Source organism: Phyllostomus hastatus, unplaced genomic scaffold, assembly GCF_019186645.2.
Source record: "Phyllostomus hastatus isolate PE091 unplaced genomic scaffold, TTU_PhHast_1.1 phas_contig_65, whole genome shotgun sequence".
Classification (NCBI taxonomy): Eukaryota; Metazoa; Chordata; class Mammalia; order Chiroptera; family Phyllostomidae; genus Phyllostomus; species Phyllostomus hastatus.
The window spans coordinates 6,255,196-6,279,000 of record NW_025333932.1 but is presented as its reverse complement, the minus strand read 5'-3'; the positions used below and the strand labels follow the sequence as shown (position 1 = coordinate 6,279,000).

General features: G+C 38.5%; 1 protein-coding gene across 1 annotated transcript in view; it reads right to left on the bottom strand.

Annotated features, from left to right (window-relative positions):
- The window catches only part of ZFHX4 (zinc finger homeobox 4), a 183,286-nt gene that overhangs the window by 9,641 nt on the left and 149,840 nt on the right, over nucleotides 1–23,805 (bottom strand). The window contains exons 5-10 of the mRNA XM_045849478.1: nucleotides 22,001–22,069; nucleotides 15,345–15,461; nucleotides 8,117–8,250; nucleotides 7,703–7,903; nucleotides 7,087–7,204; nucleotides 1,191–6,584 (exon numbers count right to left, since the gene is read on the bottom strand). Coding sequence (XP_045705434.1) covers nucleotides 1,191–6,584; nucleotides 7,087–7,204; nucleotides 7,703–7,903; nucleotides 8,117–8,250; nucleotides 15,345–15,461; nucleotides 22,001–22,069 — 6,033 coding nt within the window. The remainder of the gene's footprint in view (nucleotides 1–1,190; nucleotides 6,585–7,086; nucleotides 7,205–7,702; nucleotides 7,904–8,116; nucleotides 8,251–15,344; nucleotides 15,462–22,000; nucleotides 22,070–23,805) is intronic.

The window sequence follows — 23,805 nt, the reverse complement described above, 5'->3', positions numbered from 1 at the left end:
TAAATTCACATGTCAAGTTTGGTTTTTATTAAAAGGGGTGAGATTTAAAAGTTTGATATTTATGTAAAAGTCCTATTTGTGTAAATGAAAAAGCTCTCCTGGGTGTTTTGGAAACTTTCTAGAAATATGTAATTAGTTAATCCTAGATAAGTCTCTTCAGAATGTCAAAATTCCCCTTAAAAAAAAGTCACTGTTAATTTGAAAAATAAAACTTAGTTTAAAGAAGAAATTACAAAAGAACCATTTTTTTCTGTTTCTATTTTGGATAATACATAACCCTTATATACCACATAAAACATTTAACATTTCTTAATTGATTGGCTATGTGATTGCCTAGCACACTGTATTCAACTTTGTTAACCTAATAGAACTGAATACCTGCACCTATTCATAAAATTGAACCTACACAAATTTCATTTCTCTTTATGAATGCAGAATTGGAATCATCTTCTGGGGTTGTCTCAGAAAGCTTTATAAGTTTGTTTGACTTAATTACAGCCCTTGGCTGGGGTGGGGCTGAATGTAGAAGGGCATGGGGTAATATTAACATATTTCTAAGGTTGCAAATTTATTTAAGTAACAAGCAACAATGAATGCTAAAAATAATCAAAATTTTATAGCAATGCCAAATTGAAAATTACCCAGAAATCATATTGTTACTTGTTAAACTTTAAATATAAGCTTTATTATGTGTTAGGTGTTACATGGATAAATTCTTGTGTCTAGAGGCCCTTAACTTTTGAACTTCCTGGCACTTATGTGGGGGAAAATAAAAACAAACGAATAAAAAGAAATCCCTTGGAAAGGTTATAAATTCAGATACCAATAAATGCATTATTTAATGCTTCACTTTCTTAATATGTACAACAAACACTAAGCAACATGTTTGTGCTAAAACACCATTTGAAATCAGTACTGAAATGATTACAAAGGAATATTTCTAAGACATATAAATGCAATGATATAAATAATTTATTTATGACTTAGGTAGTCTTTATTTTTCTGCATATATTCAGGTAGACTTACTTCCTACTTATTAACTATAGACAATAAAATCCATATTTCAAATAATTTAATATCTTCACTCACTGAAATGAAAAGAGATTCAAAGGTATCCTGTTCTTAGTCACATGTGATCAGCTGCCTAATATTACCAATTCATTAGACTGACTCCCCTGGATGTGACTTACTGTTTGAATTCTGTGGGAATCCGGGCAAGGAGGACGGACCATTCATTCCAGGAAGAAGGACTGGAGGAAGGCCAGGGAGCCCTGGGTAGGTCGCTGGAAGGCTGATGCTGTGGAGGGGGCTGCTGTCTACCATGCTTGGCTGCTGCACTGCCAAGCCCAGCACATCTGAAGCTTTCTTAATACGGTCAAGTTCTTGCTGTGCCATCAGCTGCCGAACAGTGGTCGGAGCCAAGTAATCTTTCTCCCGATCAAGCTGACTCCCAACGGTCTCCCTCACTTTTGAAATGTGCTGTTTGGAGAAAATATGATCTCTGATGGACAAACGGGCAGAATACTTCACCCCACACAGGGTACACTCTGGTTTGGTGCCTTCTGTCCCACTTTGATTGATCATGAAAGGCTTCCCTATGTTGATTTTAAATTTCTTCTCCTTGGCCCTTGCATTCTGGAACCACACCTGGACCACGCGTTTGGGCAGACCGATCTCACTCCCCAGCATCTCACATTCTTGCATGGTTGGAGTTCGGTAGTCACCGAAGCACGCCTTGAGAACCTTGAGTTGAAGATTGCTCATCTGGGTTCTGAAACGCTTGTGACCCGGTCGATCATTATTTTTGGATTTAAAAGGATTGCTGGACCCAAAAGGATTTGGGGAGCTTGGGTCAGCAATACTGGATGTTTCACTGCGGTCAGCATTGTCATCGGGGTCATCTGTGATATAAAAGCTTTGGTCATGGTCACCATCTTTATCGTTGAAATGTATTGAGGGACTTGTGAGAGAAAAGAGAAATTTCTCATCACAGACTTCTGTTGTGGGTGTGGTTGCTGTTTTAGGCAAAGTGTCAAGAGTTTTTGGCTCTTTAGGCGATAAAGCTGGCTTCACATCTCCAGAACTTCCCATGGTGCTTTCCACTTCGGCATTGCCCTCATCAACAGTGGTGGCATCACTGATGGCTGTATTAATTGATGACGTCTCATCAAAATCAGTTTTAGTTTGATCATACCCAGTTTCAGCAGGAGGGGCATTTAAATTCTCAACATCCTCAGAACATTCTGCTTTAAATGAAGAAGGGCTCAGCAGATTCTTGGGTGACAACTCTGCTGTCTTACTCACAGGTGTTGACACCGTTGAAGCTAATTCATTCTCACTTGATAGATCGATTTTAGATAATGGAAAAGATGGATAATCAAAATAAATGTATTTCTGTGGGCTTTCCCCCCCATCTTCTGTGGATATTAAAGGGCTTGGGGGCAGGCTGTACCCTGCCTGCTTTCCCTCATTCCAGTGCCGAGAGCGGATGTGGCTCTCCAGGGCTGACTTGGCCTTGAAAAGGGCTCGGCAGAAGGGACACCGTTTGTGAGACTGGGCAGGACCCACCGCCCGGAACTGGCCCTTCCTTTCTCGGGCTCGTGTATTCTGGAACCAGACTTGCACAACTCTTTTTTTCAGCCCTACTTCCCGGGCAATATGATCAAGCATTTTTCGGGTTGGATTGGAATCCAGCAAGTATTTTTCATAGAGTATTTCCAGTTGTTCAGGAGTGATAGTGGTTCTCAGGCGTTTATCGCGGTGTTGGTCTTCACCACCGTTGCCTCCCTCCTTTTCACTGCAGTTATTATCTTCTTTGTCATCCAGTTTCCTTTTCAGGGAAGCAGAGATGGTGGTGGGAGCTGTTGTGTGGGAGGCACTGGCCTGGGGTGGCATCTGTGACAGAGAACCGCTCAGCAGCTGTCCGGTCATCAGGGGGTTGTTAGGGTCGAATATCATGTAGGGCATATCCAGGGGCCTCTCCAGGAATGGAGAGTGAAGGAATTGGTTTTGAGCAGCGAGGAAATGCATGTGCTGGTGTTCCTGCCAGAGTTCTGGGCTCGGGAAGGCAATGGTACACTGATCACATTGGTATTGGAGTAACTGTGGAGGTAGACTGTTCTGGAGAGAAGTCATGGAAATCTGCAGTGGGCTGGAAGGGACTGGGGTCTGAGAGGCTGAGGGAGGTCTTCCAATCAGTGGGGGTTGTTTGGGTGGCTGGGGCTGAGGCTGGGCCACTGAGGCCTGTGGTGGGTCTGAGGAGGTCGATGCTAAGTGTGGGGCTGGCTTGGTGCTTTGAGAAAGGGGTGAGGGGTCATTTTGCTTTGGCTTTTCTGTGGGATATTCAGGTTTGGGAGATGTCTTCTCAGGTTCTGGTTTGGGTGATGGAATCAGAGGGGTACTTGTTCCAGAGCCAGAACTAGCTGCAGGGGCCAGGACATTTTTGGCTGCATCTGTCTGGCCAGACGCTGTGCAATGCTTATATACCACCTGGTCAGTGGCATCCATGGAGTCTTCGGTTTGGCTTTCATCTTGAGCATCGTCATCTTCATCCTTGTAACACTGCTTCTTCTGATGGGTAATCAGGTCAAAGATCCGGGGAAATACCACATTGCACTTTTTACACTGATACTGCATGTTGCTGGTTCGGATGTACCGCTCATTAGTCAGTTCTCGTTTTTCATTATCTTTTGTTTCTGCTTGGTTCTCATAACTCTTCCGTGCTTTCTGACGAGCATTCTGGAACCATACTACGATAACCCGGGTTGGGAGGTTGAGCACAGTGGAAAGTTGTTCTATCTCGTCATCTTTGGGGTAAGCGTTAGTGTCAAAAAAGTCTTGTAGAACCCTAAGTTGGTAGTCAGTGAACCTTGTTCGAGAAGACCTTTTACTGAATGAAGCATCAGATTTATAATGCTCTAAGGAGGAGGGCTGCGGATCAATTCGTATGTCTTCCAGAACTGTTATAGGTGGGTTACTGAAGTTGTATGGTGAATCCTTGTTTCTCTGCCTTTCCTTAAAAAGCGTGTTGCGAAACCAGTGCTTGATAACTTTTTGAGAGAGGCCCGACTTTTCTGCCATTTCCTGGATCTGTTCTTCACTTGGAGAATTATTGATGTCAAAATAAGCCCTCAGGATTTTGAGCTGATCATCTGTAATTCTTGTCCGAGGGCGTTTGAACTGAGAATGCCTTAAGAAGTTAGGGTCCAACCCAAGCTGCTGCTGGCAAAGCTGTGTGAGGTCTGCAGACAGCGTGTCCATCTGGGGCAGCTGCAGGGCCAGCTGGGGAGGAAGTGCCGGATGTTGCACAGGCTGCATCATAATAGAAGGGAAGAGGGGAAGGTCCAGAGACACAGGCAGCTGGACCTGTGGGGGAGCAGAAGGAGGAGGTGGTGGAGGAGGTGGTGGTGGAGGAGGTGGGGGCGGTGGGGGCGGAGGAGTGGGTGGTGGAGCTTGTAGGGGAGTGGACACCGAGCTTGGGATTTTCACAGGCCCCATGGAGGAAGGCTGTGGGGGAACTGGAGGCAGTGGGGCCGGGGGTGGTGGTGGAGGTGGCGTTTCTGGAGAAGGTGGTGAAATTGGATAAAGCTTGTCATAGGCCTCCCGGTACTGACGAGCAAATCTTTCCAGTGCTCCATAAGGGAAAAATTGACCATGCACATGTTCCTGATGACTCTTTAAAATGAGAACATTGGAGAACAGTTTCCCACACGTTCCACATTCCAGTTTATCCGAGTTTTCACCCTCCCCACTTTTGCTCTTTTTCTGCACCTTCTGCCTGTTTTCATTATATTGAATGACCAGCTCAAACCCAAAGTTTTCCAGTAATGCTTTGGCTGCATTTCCTCTGGCCCCAGAAGCTATTCGGGGTGGTGGGATGGATGGTTCCAAGGATTTGGGCTTCTTTGCATCTTTGCCTTCTTTGAGTCCTTCACCTTCACTTGTAAATTCTTGCTTTGGTTTTTCTTGCTTTTCCACACTCTCTTCTGCCTCCTTGCAAGATGGCACATCCTTCATGGCTGGGCAGTCGACACTGTCCAGGTTGGCTTGGTCTTGCTTCAATAGCTTGCTCACCTGCTGCTGCTGTTGCTGCTGCTGGGGTGGCTTTTGAGACGGCAGCGAGGGCTGTGTGGCCTGGTACTGTTGTGCTTGTTGTTGTAGGATCTGCAATTGAGTTTGGCCAACATGATGTTGAGTCTGAATCTGCTGCTTCAAGTCTTCAAGCAAGGATCCAGCTATGCCCGTCATGCCAGGCATACCAAATGCGGCAGAGCCCGGCAAGCCAAACTCTGGCCCCAGGCTGAACTCTGTCCCAGGGATATAGAAAGGAAAGAGAAATTGAGGCTGCTGAAACTGGAGCAGAGCTTCTGGGGTCATAGGAAAATGAGGCAAAAAGGCTGGGTTTAGAAACTGAGGCTGAAAGAATGCAGCTTGCTGTTGTAAATCATGCTGGAGTTGCATCTGAATTTGTGCTGGTGATTGCGTTGGGTGATGTGTAGGTTGTTGAGCAGAGATTAATTCTGGAGTTTGCTTTTTGTTTAATTCTTTGGCTTCTAAGTGGGTATCTTTGCTGCTTGCCGCTGCTAAACTCATGGACTCTATCATCCCTTGGCAAGGACTGCTAACATTTGCTGCAATGCTGTGCCCCCCGGCCACGTGACTACTTGGTTCCAGCTTGGCAGCCCTGGCCTTTGTCTGGTGGAGCACAGATCGCATGTGAATTTCCAAGGTCGAGCTTTGGCTGTATGCGACATTGCAGATGCTGCACTTGTAGGGTTTGTTATCAGTGCCACTATTGGTTTCTTGGGGGACAGGACTGGAGGCTTCCTGCAACACCTTTTTCAATTTGTGCAGATGAGAAACTGAATTATAATGGACCAAGAGAATGTTCTTTTGGGTGAACGACTCTTTACACACTGTACATTTATATGGGCGAGATGGATCGAGGAATTTTTCCATTGTAAAATTTGGCCCTTTTCTAAAGGGTAAGGTCCGCTTTGGTTCAGAGCCTGTGTCATCGGGAATAGAGCTACTGTCACTTCCTACAGGACTTGCCTTCCCCTCGTGGTCCACCTCATACTCTCTCTCCATTTCCTGCTCAAGGGCATGCTCATCCTGGGCCATCATTTCACTCTCAGCCCAGAGTTCACCATTCATAGGCAAGGAAGCATACAGCTGTTGGAGTTCAGCTTCACTCAGTTCAGGGTGGCCTGCTTCCAAGTGTTTTTTTAAAGCCTGGAATGTACGGAAACTACGTTGGCAGAGATTACACATTGTTGCGGCCCGAATCACATGATACTGGGAATGTATCTGAAGCTTCTGCATCGTCTTGAAAGCCAAGCTGCAGTGGTTACAGCGGTACTTATATGCATGGCGGTCTGAAACAGACAGGGGTTGTCTCTTCTGCTGTTCGCTTAACTGATCTTGCAGGGTGTCAGGGATTTTCACATCCTTACTTCCATTTTTGTTCCATTCCGACACTTCTATGGGTTCTTTACTTGGTTTCTGTTCCTCATTTTTTATTTCCATGCTAACCTTTGAATCGTCAAGACCTGACATACTTTTGTCATCCACTGGACTTTCACCTGTACAGGAGAAAGTACAAACACATTGTTTACAGGAAGGAGGGCTAGGTGCCTATAAATATTGTAAGTAGAGCCTCTAAAGGTTTCTGCTTAATTGGTTCTTTAGAGAAAAAGTTACTGAGCAGCTATGATGTTGCAAGCACTGTGCAAGGCACTGCAGACACAAAGGTGAATAACAAATCACCCCTGACCTCAAGGAATTTTGGATAGGAAAGAAAAACAGTCAAAGGTAATTATAGTATGCTGTAATCAATGTGACACCAAGGGCCATACCTTAGTGTTCATGAATTAGAAGATGCAGAATATTGTTGGTCATAGACACTTGGGACCCCAAGAGCTGTGACATATAATAGATGCTAAATATGCATTGAAAACTGTCTCTTAGAATATTTTTTCTCTGTGCTTTAGTTTTAACTCTTTGATAGTAATAATCTTGGAGCACTACCACAATTCAAACCCCTGATATGTGTTTTCTTCAGACCTTGGTCACAGGTCAGCATACCTGAATATTTCCCAGACCCCTCAGCTGTGATGGCTGCAGGTGTATCCTGCTCTGCTTTCTCAGAGGTGGCTGCTGACAGTAGCAAACTGTTTGGCATCATCACATCAGGGACAGGCACCTGTGAAAACACAAAGGGTTCACATCAAATATAACCCAGAAATCACAGACAATGCCACATCCCCATTTGGCCAGTAGCATGACAATTTTGTGGCTCTTACAGACAATTGTTATCCCATCAAATTTCAGATCAATGCCATTGCAATGCTTTACTCCTTTATTTTTTAAAAATGTTTTTGTGAGTCTCTTTCTTTATACTGATACTCAAGACAGTTTGAAAGGCAACGTGTCCACCTCACTCATTTGATTAACATTATAGGTATAAAAATAAGGCTGTAAATACATTATTGAATAACCTATGCCTGTATCATATTTGTTTATTTTCCTAAGCAAAAGAGATAGCAAATGGGCCATTGACTGTGATTTCTATAACATAGTCTATGAGACAGCTTTAAGTTGTGAAGAAGAAATAAATTTCTATTGACCAATAATTACAGATTTTGTGGTGTTACTTTTCCAGAGATTATGCCACATGTGCATTAACATTTGGTATCCTTACTGTCATAAGCAGCTTCTCCACACAGTCTGGAGACACGCTGTGCAAATGTGTCAGGTGCAGCTGGAGGTGCATCTTGTTGCTGAGAACATCCTGGCAGAGGGGACAGCAGATGACTGGCTGCACCGAGTGCTGTGACAGGACATGCATCTGGATACGACTTTGGTCCCTACTATTGTAGTTACAATAAGGACATTGATAGAACTGGAAAACATTGAATAAACACGGCAAATGTTAATGTTATTCTGAAGACTTCTGAGCATTAGGTGTAATACCAGGGGTTAATTCATTGCCAATCACAAGGTCTATATTTTAGCAGGACAGAATTGTTTGGGGCTCTTAAACTGCCTGTATTAATAATAAAAGAAATTAAAAAGAAACAAGTTTATGTAGCAAAGGGGAAAAAAACACAGTTACCTGTTCATGACAGAATTTATTGTCCTCCGAAGGTTTTGATCTTTTGGTTGTGACATCTTCTTCTTTTGCCAACAGGAGTGGCTGGTTCACCCCTGCAACGTTGACTTTTAGCTCCTTTTCTGGTGTGATTATTCCTGACCCCCCACAAAAGTAGAACACGTCAGTTTCAAAAGACTAACAATGTCAAACTTGAAAGATTCTATGATTTTCTTTTCATTCTGGCAAAGGAAATAGACTTCCAGGAAATCCAGGAAGCTCAGAGAGTCCCAAAGAAGTTGAACCCAAGAAGAAACACACCAAGGCACATCATAATTACATTAGCCAAGGTAAAAATGAAGGAGAGAATCCTAGAAGCAGCAAGAGATAAGGGGACAGTAACCTACAAAGGAGTTACCATCAGGCTGTCAGCTGATTTCTCAAAAGAGACCTTACAGGCAAGAAGGGGCTGGAAAGAAGTATTCCCAGTCATGAAAGACAAGGACCTATATCCCAGATTACTCTACCCAGCAAAGCTTTCATTTAGAATGGAAGGGCAGATAAAGTGCTTTTCAGGTAAGGTCAAGTGAAAGGAGTTCATCATCACCAAGCCCTTATTATATGAAATGTTAAAGGGACTTATCTAAGAAAAGAAGATAAAAAAAAACATGTATGGTAAAAGGACAGCAAACTCATAATTAACAACCACACCTAAAGCAAAACCAAAAGAAAGTAAGCAAACAACTAGAACAGGAACAGAACCACAGAAATGGAGATCACATGGAGGGTTAGCAACAAGGGAGTGGGAGGAGGAGAGAGGGGGAAAAGGTACAGAGAATAAGTAGCACAGAATGTAGGTTGAAAATAGATAGGGGAGGGTAAGAATAGTATGGGAAATGTAGAAGCTAAAGAACTTATAAATATGACACATGGACATGACTAAATGGGGGGATGTGGGTGGGAGAGGGTGTACAGGGTGGAGGGGAGTGAAGGGGGAAATGGGACAACTCTAATAGCATAATCAATAAAATATATTAAAAAAACAAAAAAAGAAAGATTCTATGATTTTCATATGGTGCTGACTCTAAAGCCACCGAAGCACAAAAGGAACCAAACACTTTTAAGTGATGCTAATCTTAAAAGACAAAGACACACTTCTTTGTGTCTACTAAGTGGACTTTATAAATATATTTTAAAATGTACTCCTGTCTCATGTTTAGATAACCCTAGGAAACCTTGAAAGACTCATCAATAACATGCTCTCTGGTGTCTCGGGCTGCCTTTATCCCATTAAAGCAAATCTACTCCCATTCACAAATGTTAACATAGAAAAGAATTACTTTTGCTAATGTTTAATTCCTTATCTCTTTTCTAAAATTCTTGAATGCTGAAAATATTTCAAAATTCTAGAAGAGGCATTTGTAATTCCAACAAAATTAGTATTTTCATTAATATTAACTATACATGTCTTATGCTGTTTTTGTGATTTATTCTTTGCTTTAGATGTTTGGCTGTACTCATACCATTATGGTCCAAATCTCAAGAAGGCAACTGTTTTATGAGGTTGATCCAAATATTCAGTGTTAAAAGGGGTTTAAAATTTTACCTAGATGAGTGATGTCATGTGTAGGAGCCTCACACAAATCAAAGGAAAGAGTGTGATTCTAATTTCCCAATCTAACAGAAAATTCTTTCCAGCATCAATTTTCCCAATAATCTTCTCTCCAAGGGTGGATATTACAGCGACATTGGGTAGGCATGTCACATACATCTCACAACAAACACAAAACCTCATTTACCAACCATTCCAATCTCATCATAGCATGGCATCATCTGACCTTTTTTTCCCGCTGTTTATTATGAGTATTTCTAATTTTAACTTTCTATTTTCACCATCTTCCAGTCAATTTGCAACTAAATTATTTTCAGGGTGAGGATACTATCACTGGACAACTGGGTGCAAATACATGTTGAAATGCAATGAAGCTAAACCATTGATTGCTATCAGACCTCGAGTGGACATAGAGCCTAAGCGTTATCTGATTGTGTGCTGCACATGAAGATTTATCTTGATTTTTTCAATCCACATATGGTTCATATAAATGAACAAATTATACCTTATTGCAAAATAACCCAATTTTAATTTAAAAATAAGGTCAAGAATGTTATAGAAACAAAGTAAAGATAAATTTAAAAATACATTCCTTTTTCTATCCTAGGCAGAGATGCATGTTTAAACCATATAAACAATTTCAGGAATTTTGAATTCTGAAATTTAAAAGTAAGTGTGACTGCGAGGGCACCAAAATTCAGATAGAATTTTAATGGCATAATGACAATAATGGTAGGTGCAGAATTACTGTTACCTTTTTACATACTTACATGGGTTTCTAGATTTACAAACATTAGATTTTATTCAAATGGGTACTTTTGTCTTATATCTACATTTGCTTTGGAGAAATTTAGATTCCTTTTAGACATCTGAAAAAAAGCATTGATCACATTTGTATTTGAATGTACTTAAATTTGACATAGAGACTGAAGAATTTCATCACATTGATTAAACATGATCTAAGTATTTGATAACCAAAGATATGTCATAAATAGGAATTATTATTTCAAATTAATTCTGGCATCGAAATAGTTTTTTTTTCTCAAAGCAGAATATACTTTGTGCTGTTTTATTTAAAGTGTTAAAAATAAACATTCAAGAAAATAATATGGTAAGTAGTGCTTTCAAATAAAATTTACCGCTTAAGGTGTTAGATCAAGTTGTATAAAATGATTGTCATTTACATCAGGAAATGCATATCAATTGCTTTCTCCTTTGATACTGGAAGTTCTTTTTTTAAAGTCCCCATTATTGAGTAAGAATATGCTCCTTTAAGCAAACAACACTGTCATATTGCCTTATCATTCTTTTGTGTTCATGGTAGAATCAGACATAACCAAATTATAAGCTTGTCAAGTTCACCATGCTACCAAAAACCATCACATACTAGTTAAAGCAGAATTTCCATGACTCTTGTTGTTTGCAGGCCCTATGGGACATCAGAAATAGCATAATCCTTCCAGAAATTTTTAAATCTATTAAATGTACAGCTATTGTCTTATTATCATACACATATATATTCTAACATTGATATTATATAGAATTAAAAATTTATTTCAAGCTATGAAACATTTGACTAAAACTATACATTGATGTACATATTTGGTATAATTAATCCACTTTATTTTTATGCTCACTAATATTCATTAACAATATAGCTGCTTCTGAATTTAGTGAAATTCATGCTGCATCAAGAAAATAAGAGTTAGGTGTTAGGGTCATTTTAATAGCCATTGCAATAACTGTTGGCTATAGTATTCCTCTACCCAATATATGTGTGAACTTTAAGATTGTTTGCCTAATTAATTTAGTTAATTACCGTATTTTTTGGACTATAAGATGCACTTTTCTCCCCCCAAATTTGGGAGGAATAATGGTTGTTAATGCTGCTGTTGAGTTCTGTTTAAATTTACATTCATGAAATATTATGTTATTTATGTTATTAAATATTTAAAATGTTTTTTACTTCAATTTTTTTTTCCTATTTTCCTCCTCTAAAAGCTAGGAGCATCTTATGGTCCAAAAATATGGTAAACCATGATCTTAATGCAAGCTAGGAGCTATGTAAAGATCATTTTATTTTACATAAAGAAGTTATAAATAATAGCTAGAGCCCCTTAGCTATATAGCAAGGCACCTGGAAATGCATTCCATTGGTAAAGGGAAGCAGAGAATGCTGAGATGTAATAACATATGATAAAAACAGACTCTTGAGGATAAGGCAGGTCATCAGGATTACTTGCAAAATGATGGAAATTACATTTTATGAAAGTGCACCTTTTCTACATTTCAAAGAGGTGCTCTCTCAAGTATTACGGTCTTTCTAGTAAATTATAAGGACTCAACTTTGAGGTCTTTTTCTGAATTGTTTTATTCTAGAAATTTTGTATATTAAATAAGGGCCAGTAAATTTCAGGAAAAATTTGATTAAGTTTTCTGATTACCCATAGTTTATATCTGTTACTTTATTTGAAATAAACCCCCTTTGATGCCCTAGACAAAATTTTGAAGTGACATTGTAATTCATTTTGTGTTATTAAGGACATCACAATATTCTCATAAAAACATATCCTTTTAATACATTTAAACTAAAAAATGAAGTCTAATTAAAAGTAAGCACTGACAAATAGATGAGCTGATGATTATCTGTCAGTTATGAGATTATTTAACTTGCATGAGTTTGCAACATAAACATGATATAATTCATTTCAATTAAGATGCCACCTACTTAATAATTTTCAATCCCTAAAATACAGAAGGTTGTAAAATGGTTTATACTCATAACAAATGAGGAAAATCCAATAACACACATACACTCAAAACAAATCTTGAGGAAAACAATAAAACAAAATACTAAGATATTATTTGAATATTATTTTGAATCAATGCTTTGATAATGTTTGAATAGTTAAAACCTGAATATAAGAAATGTTATTCAATGCCAAATAATTCTAAATTACAATTACCAGTACAGTACTCTTTCTAATGATACTAGAATGAAAGGATAATTTTAATTGCAATAATGAATGTTAATTTCGATCCTTCTTTATATTTACTCCCTTATTAAAAAGTAGCCCCCTTAGCCATGGCAGAGACATATTACATTTTCAATGCAAATGTAGTATTAATCTGGATAAATTCTATATTAATTCTTACACTGCAAAGAGCTATAATTTGGGTTATAATTAATCTAAAGTGGTACTAGATTTAAATGACAATATAAATGAGGCATTAGGAGGCTTTTTATTATGAATGAATATTCAACAAATATAACTTGTATATTGCCAAGTCTCATTTTGAAAGCTCCAGTCCTGGAGATTAATATCTGCTACTCACACAACAGTTCACACAAACACAGTCTTTCTGACCTGTGTAAGTTCCTGGTTTCTAAAAAGTTCTGCGCTGAAGTGGGGTCACGCTCTTTCCCATCTAACACGTTAAGATAGTGATTAATTTAAAAGTTCTCATATTTTAGACATTTATAATTGATACTAAGAAAAAGACAGTATTTACATAAGTGGTATATAATCCTTAGAAATATTTACAAGGGAAAAAATCCATGTAACATTTTTTTCACTTAACCCAATTCAATTTAAAAGCTGAAAACTTTGTTAAAAGTGCATGTTGTCAATTGCAAGAAGTGTCTTGAAGTCTGGGAGGTTTCAAGGATAAATATTTACACCTCAGTAACTGCTTTTAGTTGGTTTTAAAGTCCATTTTTATCCCTTTAGGATACCTGGGGGGAATTTCTGCAGGGATACAAATTTGTTTTAAACGACCATTATGCAATGTTCCATATCCTCTCCTATATGGGAGTCCTGTCTAAATGGAACAATTACACAGGGACAATAACTCATTGGGCCATTAGGGAGTGGGGAGCCCATTATTCAGGCAGAGAAGTGAATGTTACTGGTGGAGACAGGGTACCTGCATCTGAGGTATGTCCCAGGTAAGACTCTTCCCTAAATGGTAGGATTAGAGCCATTTTCAAGAATCCATCCTTACAGGGTGTTAATAGGTAAAACCAAGCATAATGTCATATACCTGAGTATTATGTGAGCACTCACTGAATGTTAATGTGCTATTTGTGTGTTTCACACATTCTTCAGAAGACTGGGAGGTACCACTGTGAGAAAGAGGCCACTGAATGCAGGCAGAATCCTGACCTTCTGGAAGTAAATAGTCAAGCAGCTAGCCTTGATGAGATCCATCCTAGAGAGTGAGTAAACTGACTTCCTTACTATTTCCAACTCTTTTCAAATGAAGTTTAAATGGCACTACCCTTGACCTTACTGATTGCTAGGTATTTCACATTTCTAGTCAGGCATACTAACTCAAGGGCGGCATACTAACATACAGCTATGGCATCTTTTTTTGCATTGCTTTAGGCTCAATACCAACCTCACATCCTCTTTGTTTAAGTCAAATTAGAATCATATGTTAGCCAGTATATCCTCAACACATATTGAAGTGGCACTTTCTCAATGGACACCTGAGAGCAATAGCATTGAAGTGTGTGGGGTAGGAGTAGGGAAGCCCTTTGAATAATTTTTGAAAATAATGCAAAACTAAAATATGCAAAGCCAGAATTACAGATGTGGGACAATTCAGGTTTAAATGAACTTGCAGGTAAAAATGGTACTTTTTGCACAACCCAACATCTTCATAGTGAAAATGAGCTTCTTTATATGAGTCTGTCACTAGAATTCAAGGAAAAGATAGATGACTACCTGAAACTAATAGGCTTGAACCCATTTCAGCAGTTCTTCTGCTTGAGTGAGTCCAACATAATAAAACTAGGTATGGTGTGCAGCAAAAGTAGCCAATGTAATATTTATTCATCACGACCACAGATTTCCATCTCATACATACAAAGCACGAATGAAGTCATATATTTGCCAAATCAAACACAGAAAAAGCCTTAGGTATTTACACCAGATGCTGGCCTAGGGTTTGTTTGTGCACAAGTAAATGTCATGACACCAGCGTTTGTTTTCAAAGACAGTAGCTTTCGTTACTGGGGTTTGTCTATTCTAGGACATCAGAATTATCCAGCACCTAATCCCTTTTCAATGATATTTCCTCTTTCTTAGGCTGAATCACCTGTAAACTTTTTCACTGGATTTTGTTTGAAATGCCTCAAATAGATGCCCTTAAAAAGGGAAAATTTCTGAGTGTAGTTGAAAAACAAAAGCAAGGAAAATAACATGTATTTTTAGGGTTATGTTGTTGGGGGGTGCCTGTGACTAGATAAAAATACTTAAGTGATATCTAATCCTGTGCTTATGAAAAATTAATATGCTATCAGAGGAATCACAAGTATAGCTAAGATGAATGAAAATTGCTTTAAAAATTACAAGCACACAAACTGATTTGATTAAAAAATAATCTCGCTGGTCATCCTGTAATATTCTTCAATTTATCCACATTTTTCTGTCAGATGGTTATGATTAAAAATAGGTCAATGGGAGGCTACTGATAGAAGTCACATGCAAAATGCACATGCAATGAATAGTAGTGGGAATGTTAGACACTTTAAAATGAATAAAAGCTTTTAATAAGCATGGGTATGGGGTAAAGGAAGGGCTGCTTTGGGGAGTGGGGTTGGGGAAAGAAAGGTGAAAGGTTCTCACATCTTACCAGGGTCTTTACTGGAGTTTTTGCCTTCATTAGGGTCTCTCTCATTTGTGTCTTTCTCATCGTCCTCAGCCACTGCTGCAGGTTTAATAGGTCCTTCTGCCTCCTCACTTTGTTCTTCTGTTGAGAAAGGCAGACCAGTCAAATAACTATGTGACCATTTAAAAACTTGGTCACTTATGAATCATCTGCAGACATTCATTCTCAAAAAAGAACATAAATTTACTGACAAGTCTATATTAGACCCTGCTGATGTTGCCAATATAAATTTTTATCTCATGCAACTTCTTTTATAACCATTGAGAACATGAGTCTGTACTAAGTTAAAATAAAAGAAATCATTTTAAGTACAGTTGAAGCTAGGAAAGCTTGAAAATGGGTGTAAGGCCATCCTGTAATTGAATAGTAGAACCTCCTGGGCCCCCTGTTCCATGGACTTGTATAGATGGCAGAACAAATCAAATTCTGAAAAAAAAAATTCTCAGCCCTGGCTGGCGTAGCTCAGTGGATTGAGCGCGGGCTGGGAACCAAAGTGTCCCAGGTTCGATTCCCAGCCAGGGTACATTCCTGGGTTGCAGGCCATAACCCCCAGCAACCACACATTGATGTCTCTCTCTCTCTCTCTCCCCCTCCCTTCCCTCCCTAAAAATAAATAAACAAAATCTTAAAAAAAAATTCTCCATGAAATAATGTGATAATGATGGGTTAAATAGAAGACAAGTGTTACTCCTGCCTTCGCTCCCCAGACCCAAGAGGAATTCTTTGGAATTTGTCCGAGTGAGATCTCAAAAGTTCAGTTACATTGGGATTTGTTTTTCTATAGGGGGAGCTATACAGGACATAGGACATAAGGAGGTCTATTTCTTCTATGACAACCACATCACCCCACACCTCATTCACGGTTTCACACCAGCTAGATTACATGGAAATCCTCATAGTAACTCAACCCTATTTAATTATTCTGTAAATCTTAGCTATGCCACTGCTGGTGGATTAATCTGTTTATGCAGTTAGCCTCTGTGCTGGGTCTGTGCAGCACTAATCCGTGAAAGGCCCACTGTTCTCTTTCATCCTGTGATCATTTGTCTCTCACTGTGCTGATGTCACATTTTAATGAATTTTTAGCAATCTGAGTAATGCCAGATAACCCACTTGCAACTCCCCTCAGCATGGCATGCTGTTTTCATAGCAGCACAAAAAATAAAAATCATATTCCCCTGTCCAGGTAGGAATTACATAAATTAGGAGAAGAAGGTAAAATGGGATTTGAAGCACCAGGCTACTCAATTTCATAAAATGTTTAATGACCATATAAATTAACCCTGGAAAGGCAAAAGGTCATCGACACATACGCATACACTCATCTATTTGCTTTTGATAAGCAGAGCTTTTATTCAGAGAACATGAAACAATTAACCCTTCAATAACCATACAAAATGCTGCTATGGACATTTTAAGTGTCAAGCATTAACGGAAAATTACACACTGCATAAAATTTTCATTGCAAATGCTATAGTGATTGAAAGGGGTAATCGTGGCGCTCTCCACACCCCATGTTTTATTAATAACATTCTGACAGCAGAATGAAATATCCACTGTCATATGCAGCAGCTGAGCACACACACACACCCACACACAATACTATTGAGTGTCTTATTGGTCTGCCTGCTCTGCTACTGTGAGAGCAAGGCACAGCACAAGGGGCAGTTCTGGGCTCAAGAGAGGCAGCTCCCCAAAGCTAAGGGGAAACAGGACATTTAATCCATTCAAAATAAGAGTTTGCTTCCACCAGTGAGTCCGTAAAGGCACCACACAAATCTGTGTGCTCTATATTTGCACTTTGCTGCTGACAAAAGCAGTGGGGAAGTCCTTGTGGAGGGGGTTGATCACTTGAGGGATTGGGGGGAAGTGTCCCTTTCAGGAAAACACACGTGGAAATTGTACTTTAGGAAGAGAGAATTGACACTTTTCAGGGCTCCAGCCTGCTGTCACTGACATTGATAATTACCATTCAAACCCAGGCTCCCTCATCCCACACAGGGCCAGGCTGAGTGAGGACAGTGGCCAGCTTGGCTTGGGAGGCAGAAAGGCTGAGATCATAACTGGATGGGGCCATGGTCTCTGCTAAGTCCACACATGTGTCGTGACATCCAGTGGCAGGCCGCTACCTGTGACAGCCCATAGCAATTACTTTTCAGCTCATCCCGAGGAAGGAGACAAGACTTCTTTGAGTAGATTTACTGAACCTTTCCCCCAGGGCTGGAAAATGAAGTGTCACCAGGCTACCAGTATCCTTATCTTGAGGGGACATAAAATTGTAAGGGCTATCGTAACTCTCATTAATAAAACATGGGGCATCAGGAGAAGAAAACGAAAATTATGAAGGTGCTCCAAGAAAAACTACAGTGTAATATGGGTCTCATCAGATGATTTTTTGCAGGGTCTCCAATTCTTCATTTTCTAGTATGTGTTTTAAGAGCAAGAGAAATTCCCAGACATATTCCTCTATACATCACTCTGGTGTCTGACCTCAGCCTGACCCTGGCAACAGTTTGAGAAATCTGAATGTGAACAAAGCCTCTGTGTCAGCAGCATGGAGAGCCTCTGCCATCAACTTAATCGCAAACAGCAGTTCTGAGGCCATAACATTGCCCAGCTAGTCCAAGCCACAACTCAGAGCCTCTGGAGGTGGATTTGCCTGCACAGCCTCTGCTTCTAGGATCCCTTCTCACCCCCCATCCCACCTCTCTTCTGGTTCTTCCTTTGAAATAGGCAGGCAATTAGCTCTAATGCTCAAGCAATTCAGACCTGTTTTGTGGTTTTGAAGGCAAGAGCTATTTATTACAGGTAGGCACTTTGGAACCATAGAACTTTGCAAAAATTTAATTATGCAAAATATAATCAAAAGGTAACTTATATCCTCCATAAAGTTACATACAAGTCCAAAAAAAGCTCACTTTCATTCTTAAGGAGAGTTTTGGAAATAAAGTTGACATTCATTTTATAAATAGACTTTAGAGTCAGGAGTATTAATGTGGAGAAACCACTCTCTCTAGAAAAACTACACATTGAATTTGGGGTTACGGGAGGAGTGGCAATGTTCTAATTTTCAAGTACTAGTTTCCTCCATTGTAAAATACCATTAAGTATAAGATGCTTTGTAGGAAACTATATGTTTCCTACAAATGTCACACACACACACACACACACACACACACACACACACACACACACATAATGTCACATATATATTATATGTATATATGTAATATATAATGTCATATATATATATAATGTGACATTAAAGGCATTAAATGGAGGCTTCAGCACTAAAAGAAATTACATAAATTCCATTACACAAAATTCCAAAACAAAGGTGATGATGCAGTTTTCATTTTCATCAATAAGTTTTTTCACTAATATAGTACCTGTAATAATAATAAAAGTATTATAACATTTCATAACACTGTTGTATGTATCTATTTTTTACCTCATGGAATATAAAAATACAATATTTATTCATATATTAAACTTTATTATACACACACACACACACACACACACATATATATATATACTTAAGTTTAAAATGTGCATTGGGGTCCAGTAGAACTCACAAGTTTTCAGACAAATGATAATGCACTTTTATTTTTAAAAGTTTTGAAATAACACTGTAGTCTACAGTACAATTAATTTCCCCTAGCATTTTTTTCATCATGGCTAAAATAATGATATTATAAGCTGTTTTGTACATGTATGCAAACTATATTTAAAAGACAAGTTTTGAATGACTAGCTTAGAGTATTTTCATTTGAATAAAAATATTAGAAGTCACTATTAATTTATTCTAAAAATTGTAATATACAGGTTTAAACATGTCTACTCTAGTGATGTACATATGATCAACACACCAGCCAACTGTGCTTGCTTCCTGTGACTTTATTACAAAATGGGTTTGGGAACCTTCTAGTCTTCTAAAAGAAAAACACTGCACACTTTTTAGCTCATGGGGTGACTATGTAAAGAAGAAGCAGGCGAGAGTAACTTAAACATCTTTAGTTTTATATACTGAGCATTTCTTAAAACACCTAGCTTATAAGAAGAATCTTTCCTGGATTCCTGCACCATCTTCCCATCCAGTCCTACCACCAACCTCAAGATCTACTGTCTGTATGATTTGCTTAGATCTACTTAAAATATTTTAGTGATTCACTACAAGAAAAAATTCAATCTTCTGTACATGATCAGAGTGCCTCTGAGATACCTGGTCCTTGTCCACCACTCCAGTATCATTTTTTTCCTTACTTCCAATCTGGTAGTTAATATTCCAAACAAAAACAAAACAAAACAAAAAAGTTAATGCCATCAGAATCATCTGAAAGACTTGTTAGAAATCAGATTGGTGGGCTCCACCCCTGGAGTTTCTGATTCAGTAGGTTTAGAATGAAGCCTATGAATTTACCTCCAGGTGAAGAGTATGCTTCTGGTCCAAGGACCACATTGCATGAACTACTGTTCTAGAAACATGTGAATCTTATCAATGCCCCCTTCCTATACATACCTTATATTTCCCTGTTTTACTTAGGACAATTTCTCTCTATTGTATATAAGTTTTTTTTTTCCTTCAAGCCCAGCTTGGGAATTATCAGGTTTATCACTTATCAAAATGGAATTAATAATGCCTACCTCATAGATTTGTTATAGGATAATATATAAAAATCAGTCAACACAGAGCCTAATAATTTAAAATGTTAGCTATGTTATTACTAGTACTATTAATTATTTTTTCTCCAAAAAGTGTTCCCTGAATCTTGAACTGGGGTTAATGTTTCTGAATAAAATTGTCTTCTTTTTTTCTGTACATGAATCTCAAACAACTCATCATAGTATGTGGAAATTACCCATGTACTGCCTATTCTCCATAATAGCTGCACATTTACTGAAAATAGTGATTATCTTATTTCTCCTTGTGCCAGAGCCCCTGGAGCAGTGCCTGAAATATAGTGGGTACAGGTTATAGTACAGGTTAGCTGAAATATTACATTGAATTTAGGAAGCAAAATTAAGAAAGGAAAAGGAGGCTCCAGAATCTCTGCCACTCCTCTATTCTCCTTCAATAAAACGTAAAAAAGGAGTATTTGTTTGTTTGGTTTGGTTTCAGTCTGTTTTGGGAGTCTTTGCATTTTCTCTTTCTACTAAATCACATTCATTACTCAACCCTTCCAGTCCAGCTTCACACCAATTGTTCTTCTCAAAACCACCAATGCTTTCCACGCTGTGAAATCCAGGGTCACATCTGGGTCTGCTCAACAGATGTTATCACACCCTCCTCCCGGGGACCACACTTGGCAATCCCTGTTCTGGCACCACATTACCTCTTTTACCTCCTTGATCACATTTACTGCGATCTGAAAATAACTTACTTATTTGTGTAGAAATATTGTCAAAAATCTTATTCATGGTTTATGCCCAACAGTCCCTAGCATTAATATTTTGAGTAAAGTTCATGGCTCCTAGTTTTCCTACTTGGGATGAGTGGGTCTATGGCATGATGTCATCAATTGAGATGGAGAAAAGGAGAAGAAATAGTTTTGCAGGAAAGAGAAATTCAATTTGGAACTTGTTATATTTGACTTTGCTGTAGAACATCCCCATGGAAATACCCAGAAGGCATGGGAGCATCTGAGTATAAAGCTTCAGAGAACTGAGGAGAAGATGGAGATTTTGTAAACAGAAACAATAAAGAAATGTGTTGTCAGGGAATGTATCTTTATTGTTTGACATTTTCTGTCATAGTCTTGATTTTGGCCTTTTTCAGTCAGGTCATTAGTGAAATCTTGATTGGTTTAAGGTGGGGAAGGCAAATTGGGCTTGTGCTAGTTTATCTTAAATATGCTCTCTAGGGAAAAATAACATATACAATGAAAATGTTTTCATGAGACATGCATAGGTGAAGGAAAACTTTGATTTTTAAGAGGGAAATCCTGACTTTATATTGTAGGAATGTTTTCACTTGCGAACTGTTTTTTTTTAAGTGTTTGAATACCCCATTATGAATGTGAAGGACTTTATAATAATTTTTTGTTCTATATAATACATTATTGTTCTAATATATAAATCTTGGAACTGGGATCATGTTTATATAGCAGAAATAAATGAGGTGTGTTGTAGCAACATGGGTGAGTTTCCTCTTAAATTATCTGAATATAATGCAGCTAAGGGGCATAGCTGCCATTTCTTAACATACATATATACACACAAAGCACCAGGACTAGTAAATGTGTTGACATGGCTACACAAAATCCAATCAGCCCTTTAATTACCAAAAATAACAGTTGTTTTAATTGTGTAAAAATAATATCTGGCTTACTGGCTCATACTTTATATAAAACTGACCACTTCAATGAAACTTCATAGTGTATAAATGCAGATGTGAAATTATCCACCAGATGTTACTCATTCTTTAAGAAGTTACTTTACATATGTGTCCAAATATATAAATATATTTGCTTTTGCTATTAACTTATTTGTATAAGGAATGTGATCAGATCTAATTGGAATGGTTTCAGAGATTCATTTATTACATAAATTATGAGAGTAACAACTGTAACTCACTTAGGAACAACAGACACGATTTTGAGAAGGAAGATACCAGTTACCTGAGGTTGCTCTCAGCTGCTGCTCCGTCAGGTCATTCTCACAGGTCCTGGCTCCCAAAGAAGCAGATTCTGCAGAAAACATCAGAGGGAGAGGTAATCAGCTCTGTAGTCATAGACAATATCACAGGAACCTAAATTTGGCTTTCAATGAGATAAGCATCCGGTGGAGCTCAGAAGAGCCTCTAGCATACCTTACAACCTAGTAAGCAGTGGTTAGCAAGATGAATCCACACAGGGATGAGCTTAGATCAAATTCTCAGTGATCAGCAGCACACAACAAACACAATGATATAGATCAAATATGAAAGCAGGAAAGGCTCATTCTTATTTTTACCCACTGGATATCTGGCCATGCCTACATTATGGGGTTATCTGTTACAAGGGCAATAGCAAATTACATAAATTATGAGTATGCTTTTATTTCTTTGTCAAAGTAGCAAAAAAGGAAAAAAAATCTCAATATATGGTAGCTGATGTGAACCCCCCAAAAAGAAGCACTTAAGAAAAGCTGAAGAACATGTCCATGTCATCAATAAATCCACATTTTCAATCTTTTTCTGAGCTCCACAGCCAAGTACCAACAACAGCCTGGCTTGCTAAACTCAGCCCAAAACAACACAAATCATTATTTTCATCACATTCCCTGTTGTAGGAAAATCTAGAAAAAACAAGTAGACCTCAGAAATCACCTTCAACACCTCATTCTTTCTCCCCACTGCATCATCACATGCTCTTGATTCCATTTTACAATGCTCCCTGTCATGTGTGCTTCTCTATTCCTCCATCATCTTCTCACTCTTCACAATTCCATAGCCTCCACAGCAATCTCTTCACATCAAAGGCCTTGTTTTCCCAATTAATCTCTCATTATATCCCAAGAGCTACCTTTCAAGAACACAGAATTGCATAAGTGCAATCATGGCTCTTCCATTTTCTAGATATGGGCCTTGGGCATATCACTTTACCTTTTTAAGGCTCAGTTTTCTCATTTGTGAAGTGTAGCTATAATTGTAGAAATAATCAGCAATTGCAAAAGAAAATAATACAAATGTCATATGGTCTCCCAAGTGAGAAAAGGCCAAACCTTATTGAGAGATTAAAAAAGGTGGTCACACAATTCTTACACTGACAAAGAGATTCATGTTTATCTAATATTTCTAGGCAATAGCATCTGTGCTTGATTCTGAAGGCCTTCATTAAGCAAATAATTAACCTTGAAAATAGAAGTGCAACTAAGGCATTTACTAATTGTTTTTCCTGCTATGCACAAAACCTTCGGCCTTTGGTGGTAACCTGTCTAAAAATAATACAATCATAATAAACACTCAGTGCCCTCCCACCACCACCAGCAAAAATTTGTTTTCTTGTAACTATCTCTTACATTTGTCCCAAAAGGAAAAATTTATTTTTAGTCCTTGCTTATAAATCCAGCAATAACTTACAAATAGATTGCAGTATTGATGTCCATGCAGTATGTCACTCAAGAAGCCCATCTTCTTCCTTGAGACTCCTTGTGTCTTTATCCTTTGTTCAATGTTGTTACTTTTATTTTTAAAAATGTTTAAATGTCTTTGTTTTCTCATGTTAAACTCTGGTTCCACCCTCAAAACCCAAAGCAAGTGTCACCAACTCCATGCTCCCATAGCAATTAGCTTATTTATATGTATGTGACAGGAATTAGTGTCTGTTTTTGTTATAATTGAAGGAGCTTTGAATTTAGAGTCTTGAAGTTCTGAGATGCTTTATAAAATTATCACCTTGAGATTCATCTGTTTCAAGATATAGGATGTACATATTTCAGCACT